General features: G+C 37.8%; 1 protein-coding gene and 1 long non-coding RNA gene across 2 annotated transcripts in view; both read left to right on the top strand.

Annotated features, from left to right (window-relative positions):
- The first annotated feature begins 1,064 nt into the window (after nt 1-1,064).
- Nucleotides 1,065-3,226, top strand: LOC141909275 (uncharacterized). The gene is made up of 3 exons (XR_012619680.1): nt 1,065-1,217; nt 3,034-3,065; nt 3,196-3,226. It is a non-coding gene; the product is annotated as an uncharacterized LOC141909275 (long non-coding RNA).
- The window catches only part of LOC141908610 (transforming growth factor beta receptor type 3-like), a 48,116-nt gene continuing 38,234 nt past the window's right edge, over nt 3,227-13,108 (top strand). The window contains exon 1 of the mRNA XM_074798713.1: nt 3,227-3,277. Within this exon, the coding sequence (XP_074654814.1) occupies nt 3,244-3,277 (34 nt within the window). The 5' untranslated portion in view covers nt 3,227-3,243. The remainder of the gene's footprint in view (nt 3,278-13,108) is intronic.

Here is a 13,108-nt window from a genome sequence, read left to right as displayed (position 1 = left end):
TTGATTCCTGTAGTTCCTCTTTTTGAAAAAACGCCCGTTTTCTTTGGTGAGGCTATCAAAATTGGACCCTGATCCGCCCCTGAATATACCACATTGAAATAGTTACTGCAAGCTAAGGAGTACCAAACTAAGGGGTACTAAAATCAATTAGAAATTAAATAGAGAGAGATCATTAATAAGATGATTGAAGATTATTGCAGGTTAAATTTGTAAACTTTACTTTTCCCTGGTGGTATTTTTCCTAATGCAAAAAGTTGCATTTTTATCTATCTCTGATCCTTGTTTCAAAATTTGGTGGCATTTTTTCGTGTGGCATTGCAATGTACCATATTTTAACATACCACGTTACCTCCACTCTAGAAACAATGAAGAACTAGACGCGGCATTTGTCATCAAGAGTCTGGTCATCGGATGCTGGCAAGGGGCGTTTCACACAGTTTTGACAATTTAGAAGAATTATGATAGGGTGCGCTCATCTTATCATCTTATCGTGGGAACATTTACAAATTTATATTTTGCATTTATGAGGGTAGGCTACATGGAATAATTTGTAAATGGAAGTTAAAGTCGATCCCACAATCTTTTTGCCCCATTCCCGGAGTCTCGAACACTAATCGCCCTTCCATCGTTCCCCAGAGGAAATCTATGAAGGGCAGTCTTCACAAATGCCTATAATTGAAACTCATTATTTTCGGGCTTCTTTAAGTTTCGTGCACCAAGAAGAATACAATAGATTCGGTCCACTGCGTTTCGAATCCATCAATTAGACTGGTTGCCGGCTACATTCGTATACAGGCAACCAGTCTAATCGTGGGCCGGATTTTTAGTTACGAACATTGACAACAGATGGCACCACCATCGATAGATATGCAAATATCAGAAAACAACAACATCAGCTTTCACCTACATGTGAGCACCGTTTAGAGAGCTGGGATTTTCTCGCAAATTTGACGTTTTGTGAGTAATATAGAACGATAACGTTATCGATATTGACGACAGGATTATCTCCGGCGCAGTTTCGCGCATATTTACCGAACGATCAGTAGTCTGAGAACGGATTTATATCGAAATCCCAAAAAATTCTTCGACGACGACGAGTGATTTTATTTACGTTGTTTGATAAACTTGTGCGTGTACAGCGTAGTAGTACCGTTGTGTGTAGTGAAAAGAACAATTTAGATGACCACTACACACTTTTATGTACAGGACACCTACAGGTGGGTTCCTAAGAAAAAATTAATACTGCCTTGCACTTGCTGGTGCGGATCTAGGATTTTTTCCAGGAGGGGGTTCATATACACATGATGAATGTTGTTAAACTGCTGACTAAAATTTCTGGGGCCAGTTGCTCAAAAGTTGGCTAAAGATAACCAGTGGATAGATACCATAGTACCAATAAACTCTTTAATTGTCACTATGTCAACTATCCACTGGTTAACTCTAAACAACTTTTGAGCAACTGGCCCCTGATAGGACCTGCCCTGGGTTATTCGTAAATTTAATGAAAATCAGCTCGTTTTCAATGAAATTTGAACTTGATTTTTAGGCTTTGCCAAATCGGAAGATTATTAAATGCTTTCTCACTCAGTATTCATGGTATTCATATAGCGAGAATCGATTAACTAATCGTTAAGAAATTAGAAGAAGAAATTGAAGTGCGGTAACCCAGTGCCACTAGCGGTCCTTGCGGAATATCGCTGAGTCCTCGCTTCCCTCAGTAGCCTTCCTGATATCCCATTTAATATCCATTCTCAGGTGATTTAGCGTTTTACCTAACCATAAGATCAGTCGTGAACTTTTTCAATAGAGAAGTAATATGCCTAAAGCCTCGGACACACTGGGCGATTTCATCGGTCGACGAAATTGGCGAACAGCGCCGCTTATTTTGAAATGACCAGCTGCTAGTGCCTCCTTCGAACCGTCGAAGAGCTGTGATTAGCTGGTTAATACAGCGCTCGAGGCAACTGATCGCCAGACACACTGGGCGATTCTTTCACCGGCAACAGAATCCAACATGTTGGATTCGGGCGATTTTGTCGGCCGACTGAATCGCTGATGGTGATTGCCCGGACACACTGGGCGATTTTACTGGCGAAAATCAACAAAATCGTCCAGTGTGTCTGGACCTTTAAATTTCTGATTAGTTAGGCCAAAAAATCCAGATGAAAGTTCATTTGAAATAAACTTAATTTTGATGGGAGTTGTCATGCACGCCATAGTGGGATAGCTTGTGCAGTACACCATCCTGCGGGATAGCCCATGGCATACACTATCTATCGGATGATAGCTTGTAAAGTTAACTCATAAAGTTAGTTTCGTATTTGATAGCGGCTCCTATCAGGATCCACAAAACTCTGAAGGACAGTTTTCATTATAGGCTTTAGTTGTCATTGGTATCGACCAGAATATGCTCAACCTATTGGGGAATAGCATCGGGCCTGAATCGGGTAAATCTGAGAGTTGAGCATTTCAAATCTAGATTTGTAATACGTCCATGGAAACCTGCCTAGTTTTCAGCTTTCCTAAAAAAAGACCAGGGCTACCATGAAACACAAAAGAATGAATGTTCGTTGATATGCCTAAATGTAATTTTTATTACCAAGGGTTTGTTTCAGAAGTATTTTACTAGGCTGTGCATTTAATCAGCTGAGATTATTTTAGAATGACTCTGACAGACATAGGCCTGTTATGATCTGGATGTTTTCGTAACCTTTGAAAAAATCATTAGGATGGGTTGTCTTATGATAGAAGACCTACATGGTATCTTCGTCTTACGATTGGCACAACAAGGCCGGATTTAATTATCTAGTAATAAAATGTAACTCAAGAATGAAGTGCTTGAATGTTTTATGTGGGAGGCTAAAAGTTCAGATGAAAGTTAATTGAAGATGAAGAGATTTTGATTGAGTTGTACCTGATTTACATTCACCTTGCTGGTAGCACAGGTCCTTACGATTTAAGTTCAAAATTGAATTAGAGCGCACATATGTTTCATCAATGACAGCTAACCTGATTCTTCGATTCTATTTTCAGATTTGGATTATCGCTAAACGTGTTATGAATTTGTAAATAAAGCGCAAGGACTGATCTATTCATATAAATATATATATATATATATATATGTAATATATTTATTATATATATAGTATATATATATATATATATTTATCATGTATAATGTATGTATGAATATAGGCCTATATGTAGAAATTTAGAATGGGGCTGATCGTCAAAGCCCTCGTCATGCTACTAGCCATCTTGATGTTCACCGGTATCGGTAAGTAGACAAAATCTTACTAAATAGTCAAAACCTTGTTCGCTTCGCATTTGTCCAGGTTTGGTTCATATCCGGGAAAATGAGGGAATCCTGGAATGCCCCTTTTCTTCTGAGCTCGCTTCTCGCACAAAATGTGCCCTCTTTTCATCCTGTCCTAGTCACTTGTTGCAGCAAAGATGCGACCTTTAACTTTGTCAGTGACAACAATAATCCAATACGCAGACCACCGCAAAATTTGTCAATGGTGTCCCTTATAACCAGTCATTCAGTTCCTAGTCATTCGGTCAGGTGTAGATCAGAGAATTTGGAAATTTTGATCAAGAAAAAACGAGGGAATTCTTTGTGGCCATATCTGTACGAATCCTGTTAGTCGTATCCTGATTAGGTTTTGGAATTGAAATAGGTTTGATATGATACGAAACCAAACATTACATGTGGTCTAAACCTAGACTCTATGAAACGATAAATCTAGAAGTGACCTGTCACTTGAGAACGCTCGGGTCGCCTTATGCTTGAAGATTATGATGACCGTTAAGCGACTCCTCCAGGTTGCAATGCTGTGCTCAGGTCGCAATGGTGCTGTCTGTAGAATTTTCAATAGAACCATATTCCTATCGAAATTTAAGTCAAGAATTGGATCCAGGGGTTGACTTTGACAGTGAGCACATAGAAATGAGAAGAGCCCGTTAAAAAGGGCAATCTTACACATGTGGAGCAAGTGCCGAAGACGCAAAATCAAAACTGGGAGAAAATAGTGAAATATCCTAGCACTCGAGTGAGAATATTTTCGAAAGGCCAAAGTCACTGGCAGCGTATAGCTTTTCTAGTAGTTTCGGGTGGAAAAATTTGCCATCTTTTTTTAAAAGGCGACCGGAAAATTTTGACTGTAGTACGCCGTGCCGTGTTCCTCATGTTCCCCCGTGTATATCCACCCCAGAGTAATCTACTGATAATTTTCTCCAATTCTCATAATGCCTCGAGGCCTAAATGTGTTTTTGCTAAATCAAAAAAAGAAAGTGTGCCTCGAAGCTTTTATGCATTGTTTTAGGCGAGTAATTGGTGAAATTGTAGTTAGATGATTGTTATAGCCAGACAAATTTTTTTGCGATATTTCCACTGGGAATACAAGATATTAAAATTTTTAAACCTAGGCCAACAGGCCTGATTAAAAAAGCCGATAAGCCAGCAGTTTTTTTAGGGGATCTATGATCTTTTTCCACAAATCATTTTTCAATCCAACAATTCATTGGTGCTAGTAACGTAAAACTTGGCTATGTAATTCAATCTCTAGTTAAGTAAAGCCTGGTTGTTGGCTGAGCGTGTAAGCTTATCTTCAAGTGAAACCTTAGTGGAATTTGCTCTAGGGATATATGTTGCAGATCCTCGTGGTTTATTTCATGGAGAGTGATAGTCACATTGCATTCTTTTTCTTTAATGGATTTTGTTAAAAGTCATTGCGCACGTAGAAATGTTTGAATTATCGCTGTCTCCTATTACTAGCTTGCGAAATCTTAGTTTTTGTCGAAAACTTCATTCTTTCAATCGTGGTTCAACAAGCGTCGAGTTTGCTTTTCGTTGAGTTTTAAGTTCGCGCAGAAACATTCGCCGATCGATGCTCAGTTCCGTTGAAACGTTTGAAAAAGGTTAAATCTTTTTCTGAACAGAATTCTATTTTACACGGCTTGTACCGTTCTCTCTACTTTCCTTTTGTGCTCGATACGCGCTTCGAATTTTTGGACCAATAGCGCTAAGTGCCATCTGGTGTTAGTAATGTTTTGATGAATTTAAGGTATAAATATCAAAACGTAATCAGGCCATTTTCGTGACAGTTCTGTTTTGAGGAATATAAGTGCTTCTTATTTTTTGATGCTCTTTCAATTTATAATCAAACGACCGCGACCCATTCCAAAAATAGATATTTGGCTTCTGATATTAGTCTAAGATCAGTTTCTTCAGGACCAGTTTAGATTTCAATTCAATACGTGTTGGAAATATTTCAGTATGCTTTGAGGATGGTCAGACCTGCTATGAAAATTTGTCGACGTTGAGCGATTTCAAACAATGCCGTATAGGCCTACGTGAAATCTTGGAAACTTTTATACACGTATGAGTCATACAAGGAGCGATCTCCCCCCCCCCCCCCCGAAATAACCATGACCTTTGCTTGAGATGTTGCGTATCCTTGAACTACTCGACGTTATCTAGGAGAATCGTTTATCTTTTATTCAATGCATTCAGGCACTCGAGATTTTTTTTTTTATTAACGACGACGTAGCAGCAAAAACACATTTAAAAAAAACCAAATGCAAGCAGTTATTATTAATGCGTAGGTTATTGATTATTGCGCGAAGGAAAGAAGTGGCGTGCGCGCAATGGCGGACTCATGATTTTTGCTCATGTGAGATATTTGCGCCTCTGAATCGGCGCTGTGATAATGTCAAGGTAAATTCTGCCAAGGTTGAAATCGCTATCATGTCGCAATTATCGATACTCATTCATCATCCGACCTCGACTATAACCACTTATAGGTCTACAAGTCAATAATGTTATGAAGCGATATGAGGTGAACGAGGACACCATTTTGTAGTTATGTTTACCTAGCGTGCATTATTTAAATGCGTTCCGGTGAGTTGATGTGCATTACGTCATATATCTGGGGTAGCGATTTCATACATGACGTCCCGAAATTTGGTAGCTATTACTGTGGCTTCAACAACATATACATGTGTGTGTGTGTGTGTATATATGGCAAATTTAACTTTCATCATCATTTTATACATTTTCATGGCGACATTTTGGCAGTTTTCCCCAGTGCAGAATTTCACCTAGAACCTGTGGTTTCCATCGGTTTATCTCTAGTCTACTCTCATCGCCGATAAATGCCTCTTCAATTCACGGAAAATTCGACTGCGGTTTTCGGGGAAATAAGCTTGCTGGTCGATTCAATTATTGATATATTCAAATCTTTATTGATACTTTTTTTTATTATTTATTGTCGACAATATCTAGGAATATCAACCAATAGGCCTATGTGTTACTATTCAAAGCGTCAATAAACTCACAAGTTAGTTTTCTTGTTTATTACCTCGAAATAGTGATTATTTTTCTTCATATTTGTTAGATTGATTCGATTTGAATTAATGCGTATGAGGTGTGAACCAACTGCATCAAAACACGCATGCATACAGTAGTTTGATCGTTTAAATTTATAGGCCCTATAGTTTTTCGAAGTACATAATTGGAAATTCTGATCATGGTATGTTTCCCACCTCTCTGATAGTTTTTCTTGCAGTTCTTTTGTATCGCCACTCGGTCCTGGGTCTTTGTGCATTAGTAAAGTGCCCGAGGGAGATAGGTAACACCGTGTATTTTGCCTGTACCTGCTTTGAATGTAACTGCTGTCATTTTTAGTTCAACGTCCGTATGAATATTCATGGGGATACCAAGCGTGAATAAACCAACAAGATAAATTTGCAGTAAAAGAAAAACAGGCTCATGAGAACGCAATGGGATTATGTCCAAGACTCGGCTCACAATTATAGGAATCAAGTTTCACTATGCCTAAAATCTCGTCTCAGTGACTAGTTAATCGGATTTTAGTCATATCAATGATCTGCATTAGCTTTTAATTTTATAACTAGACTTTTAATGATTTGAAATCAAATCAATATATGGCCATTAGTGATAAGGAATTTGGCTATCATTCAGATAAAATTGTTGTGCAATTTGTGACCCGAGATGACCTATGACCCCAATGTAGACCTTCCTCAATATTTCACATTGTGAGGCCATAGTCAGTTCACCAGGTCCATGTCGATCAGTGTGACTTGGACTATTTTATATATTTCTGATCGGTGTCGCGCAGACTGTATATCGCTTCTTGAATTTGACTCAAACTTGATAGCTCGAGAGAGTAAAAATGTGATTTTCACCAATTTTCAGCCAAACAGGCTGTCCCAGAATGAACTTCTTGGCAAATAGTTTTGAGTGCTAATTAAGACACTGGTATCTAAATGCCTCAAGATTATAACATGCTGGCATGGTGCCACTTTAGGTTCACCTGATATTTTCGATGATAATCAATTGTCTCGATAATGATTGCAGATAAGATTCTTTCCAAGAGGTCTACAGTTTTAAAAATACAAGTCACAAACAACTGCCTCACTATAAAAAAATTACCCGTACCAAAGTGACTACCAAGACAACAATTATCTGATATTTATGACCATGAAAATCAGGTGATAGCATTCGAGATTCAAATGTTATGCCTAAGACATACTGGTATAAAGAAGGTTTCTATGGCTTTTCCGTCTAAAATCTGCGCTGGTATCGAACGACCTTGGGAGAGTTTGCGAGACCAACTGTTGCAAACTGTCTTTAAGCTGAAATCTGAACATTTTGTTTTCGATTTGTTTATTCTACATCTTTTTTCTTGTTTATTTTTACCGTAAAAAAAGGCTTATCGACTATTCTTAATATGCTTATAATCTAAATTTTTGTTCAGACTATAAAAATCACACCGCGTCACTGAATACACTACGGTCAATCACGCATGGTAATGATGACTTAACCTTGAATTTTTAACTGCCTCCTCATCCCTTACTAATGAGTTTAAAGCAACAACAGGTTGGTGTCGCCAAACATAACACCATCCACAGAAACCAATCAGTGATGTGCGCGTATCACATGACTGATCATAATCACCACCAATTTTGTGATCATGTGATACAATTATGACTTTCCATATGACTAGCAGTGCTGTAGGTTTGTTTCGGTATGTTTCCTGTTTTGCTGTGCGCAATGGTGCGTGAACCTAACCATCGAAATCTGTGTTGTGGTTCGTGTTTGTTTCATGCTGAGCGCATTTGGGTTAATTGTCGATTAAAAACCCGACAAGTTTATTCTTTAACGCATTGTATGACTCCCGATTCAAATAGTTAAGCTGAATTGGGGCAAGGTTTTCTCGTAGTTCGAATATAACAATGCCTACTATTTATTTGACATTGGTCTAAGTATTTCTTATTTGTCCATATGGTGCTCCTGTCTGAATTCGGTTTCAGTGAATTGAGGGCGATTCGGGTTTATCTGCATTCTAATTGTCAGAGTGATTTCTTCATCAAGTTCATGTAGACGATGCTATTGATATAGAATGGGATTCCTCTGTATCACTATTTTTGCTATCTGGTTTTCAGAAACCGAACGAATACTTGTTCCGATTGCATTATTTTCGCATCAAGGACCTGGGGAAAACAACAAAGCCAATGTTTTCGAAATCATGCGAAATTTTTGTTTATTTCGCGGCTAGTATGGTATATCTACCATTTATCGTTATTTACTTTCACGAAACGCTTTTCGTTTGTCCTCGCATGTATCTTTGTGATGACAATAGTTACCGCGGTCTATGTGCCCAACCAGGTGAAAGCAGTGATTCAACAACATTTGGGTGCGGGACTGATGGTCAACTCCGTATGCGTGCTTAGCTTTCTTCTTGTGGGTAATCTTTCACATTTTAAGCTGGTATTTTATGTTTCATTAAGTATGGAAGGCGTCTAGACTTATTTCATTCGATATTAAAAAGGTTTAAAAAGATGGTGAAAACATGATAGACTATCAAAACGTGATCATAGGTCGATGGTACATGAAAGAAGTGGCAATGCCTTGTATGTCTCCCCGGGGTAAGCAGACAGTTAAGGGTATGGGGCGCTATTTGGGACATTATCTCGAGTTTTTATCCATGTTCACTTTTCTTAAACTATATGTTGATATGTTAAAACCTGGTATGTTGAATTTTTATCTCTATGCTGATTTCATTTTAAACCACTGTTGAGAATTTTTCTATTATTAGTTTATTAGATTATTTTATATATTCGTTATTAGATGTTTAGATGTTGTGCCTGTTTTATTAGACGTTGCACCTGTCTTCACGTTCGTACACCTGCAATGTGGTTGGTGTATCACCTTGGCAGGGTTTTTTCTCATTATCTCATTGTAGGTTCATATTGTTTCAATAAAATGATAATTTCAATAAAAGACCAAATTTGAGGGAAATCCATCAAAAATTGTGCAGGCTGCATCTTGCTAACAAGAAATTCAAAGTGGTGCCTTTCTGGCATGATTCGCCAGCCAATACTACTCTATTTGCACTTGGCGTTGACATCTAACCTGCCCCAATCCTCACTCGAAATTTCAGAGCCGTTGCTCCCTCTTGATCCGTATATTACGATTATGATTGACCTAGTTGATCATCATGACATCGTAATAGGAACAGGGAATATGAAAGAAAAAGATGTTGCATATTTAAATCTCCGCGTGCAGTAGATCGATAAGTGATTGTGATGATGGGAGGGGAACATTTAGCAGCTATATAACCAGTGTTTTATGTTTTGGGATTAGTAATCTTAGTATGATTTATCAATGAATGATCTTAGGTACCTTATCATTGGTGATGGGCTTGTCGTGCTGAGGCCTTAAGACTTCTGGGGCCGGTTCCATAGTCAGGACTTAAGACCACAAATGGTCTAAACCTTAAGACTGGTCTTAAGTTCTTAGATTGGCTATAGACCTAAGTTTGTCTTAGACCGGTCTTAAGTCTCTATAGACCTAAGTTTGTCTTAGACCGGTCTTAAGTCTAAGCCCTGTCTATGGAACCGGCCCCTGAGGTTAGTGAAAATATCTATCTATGAAATGAAATGAAGGATGCTGACTAAGTAGCTATATGAGGATGCATCTATACTCTAGTTCTGATTGATAAAACCACTTTGCCAGTGGCAATTTAACTTTCATCATCTTTTTATACGTCTTCATAGCGACATTTTGGCGGTTTTCCTCAGTGCAGAATTTTACCTAGAACCATGGGTTTATCTCTATAGTCTACTCTCGTCGCCGATAAATGCCTCTTCAATTCACAGAAAATTCGACTGCCGTTTTCGGGGAAATAAGCACATCCAAAACTTAGTGATTAATTGAATTATTTCGCCCCTCCACGCAGATAATGATAATGTTGATCATATGTCACTAGTCAGTTACAATTTGCACAATCGGCACTAGCCTTGACCGCTGAGACCTAGATATTAGAAAAAACATCCGGTATACCACGGCCTATTTACCTCCTTCAGGGTAAAAAGTACATTGTCCCTGTTGAGATCATGCACTGATCTGATCAAAAGTTTACTCACAGAGATATGTGATATTATTCGAAATGTTCCCGTAATTGATAAGAAAAAAGGCCACTTATTTGCGTTAGCAGTTTGTCATTGAATTTCTTCAAATACTGGCTGTCGTGTAGGTGTCAGACTTGAAAGTTTGTTCAAATAATCGGAGTAAATATAATTTTTAATGGGACGATTTCCGTGACAGAATTCTATGCAAGCAAGGCTTATTATTTAGAACATAAGATTGAGTTAAAGGTTATTTGTATTTTTGAAGTTGCTGTAACATGGTTACATGATAAAGTTGTTTTGGGCGATACTGTGTTGATTTTCTTGGTCCCCTACAAAAAAATCAGAGCTATTAATTCTGCAAGGATTTTCTTCTATCATCAAATCAGCTAAGTCTTAAGAACTGTACCTTAAGAATAACAGGGCACTATTCCTCTTATAGCCACTTATTTTTGTATAGACAAAAAACTATCGTACGATCAAAAAGCTCATAATCATAGGTTTTTTTCTAAAATTGAATCATAGAAAGTCACTTGTCTGTAGAAGCCATTCGTATAACATTGTATCATGAAGCCAGAAGTACAAATATGCGACACGGTATATGAAATGTGAGATTGCGAGTCGATTTTTTTTTTCATTCCCATCATCGGTCAACTTAGTTATTATTGATGTGAGGCCAACGACGCATCGGGTTACGAAATAGTTTTACAGGTGAAATGGCGAAGTGTCATATTGTCACTCATATTGTCAGTGCAATCATCTCACAAGGGTAAATATCAGGTTACATTATACGAATGAACAAATAGTGTTTGCGCAAGCACAAGAATGAGTAGAACGATAAGGCCAAGGAAAACGTAATAATGAGCATATTTATGACTGTAAATATATGCCTAAACCAAATAAAATGTGTATATTATCAAATTCTGAATGCTGTAATGAATAAAGACGTTTTTACATCATCAATAACCTAAATTGAAGTATGCGGTTCTGAGATTACGAGTTACCTGACAGTCTCTTATTAATTCATTAAAGTTTAAATTTTTCAAAATGCAGATGTTTGATATGTCAGTGAAAGTCTTAGTTTCATTTGTTATCGTTCATACCTAGAGAATGGTATTTTGAAGAAAATATCAGGCTGTAAACTAATAGTCTTGATATTCGATTATTTTCAGCTCTGTCATATGACCTGGGATTGGGATTACCCAGTGAATTGTTCTTGGAATTAAATATGTATTGAAATGTAATCAACTATTTCAATTTGTATTGGTACCTATACTGTTATCACAACCAATAGCTAAAATCTAGGTCGTGACATCGGACGTGTCCCTAGCTAGGCACCCTTTTTCAAAGGGGGGTCAGAATTAATACAAGCGGAACTATATTCCATATCTTGCATCGTATCGATGTTGCGCTGAACGAGCATTTTGGAATCCTTTAAATTGCTTGAATGTTCTTAAATAGTCTAAATTTTTGAAATCTGACGATTGAGAGGGGTGTTTTCTGGACCTTTTAAGGCAGAATATTTATGCAATTTTCGGAATGTGTAAAAACAAAATTTGGAACTGAAAAATGTGGAACTTGGATATAAAAAGGGGTTTATCTGCACCATACCCCCTTTTGTAGTATTTCCATTTATATTGGGATCTGTATATATATATATATATATATATATATATATATATATATATATATATATATATATATATATATATTGAATATTGAAATAGATGGATTTTTCTCAAGTGGGCATGGCATACCTGGACCCAGGGTGTGTTGAATATTGAAATTTTCAGATATTCGAAAATTGATTTCACAGAGTGCACATGGTATCCTTGGGACTCCTAGTTAACAAATATAAAAGCATTTTTATAACAGTGCAGTATGCCTACATTAGGACAGAATTATGATAAAACAAGGTTGTTTTCGCAGTAATATGATCCGCTGTCTTATTTTTTGTCTTGAAGAAGTGGTTTTCAACAACCCGATTCTACACTTATCCGAATAGGACAACCTGACAACACTGGCTGTCAGGATTTTAGGTCTTGCATGGCATACAAGACAAGTACTTTGCGTCGCGTAAATGTGCAATGGGATATCAATGCTGGAATTTACCATAGTTCAAAATAATCACATTCCCAGTAGGCCCCTACCGCATATTAATAGCGGGCAATCCTGTTTTGATGCAGAATGCAATTTTATGCATGGCAGCGTTCGTGTAAAAATAGGTGTTATTCCAATTTCAAGTAAATTGTAACTGGATTTTATAGCGAAGTCATTAAATCAGCCCATTTGGCATCAAATGAACTGTATGACTGCCTGTGTTTCTGTTAAGTCTAGCGTCACATCGATGAAGTAAATGGAGACAACTAGTTGCAAGGCAGTTTCAGCGTACAAGAGGAACAGGGCTGCGACTGTCCGGCCAGACTCATCAAGGATTGAAATCAGTCGCTTCAATGTGTTAATGTATGCGAGCTTGCTACTGGTAAAGCCTTGGACAAACTGGGCAATTCAGTCAGTCGGCTTGAACGCCCGACTCAGTTGCCGGAGAATTTCTCACCGATTTGATTGCCAAGAGTAGCTGACACACCAGGCGATGCTATCAGGCGATCGAGCCACCCTTTGAAAAAATCTAACAGTCATTCTGCTATCATGTGAACCGTTGGAGAACATTCAT

This window comes from Tubulanus polymorphus, chromosome 7 (genome assembly GCF_964204645.1).
Source record: "Tubulanus polymorphus chromosome 7, tnTubPoly1.2, whole genome shotgun sequence".
NCBI classification, from domain to species: domain Eukaryota; kingdom Metazoa; phylum Nemertea; class Palaeonemertea; order Tubulaniformes; family Tubulanidae; genus Tubulanus; species Tubulanus polymorphus.
The sequence above is the reverse complement of the archived record's forward strand: the minus strand, read 5'-3'. Positions and strand labels throughout refer to the sequence as shown.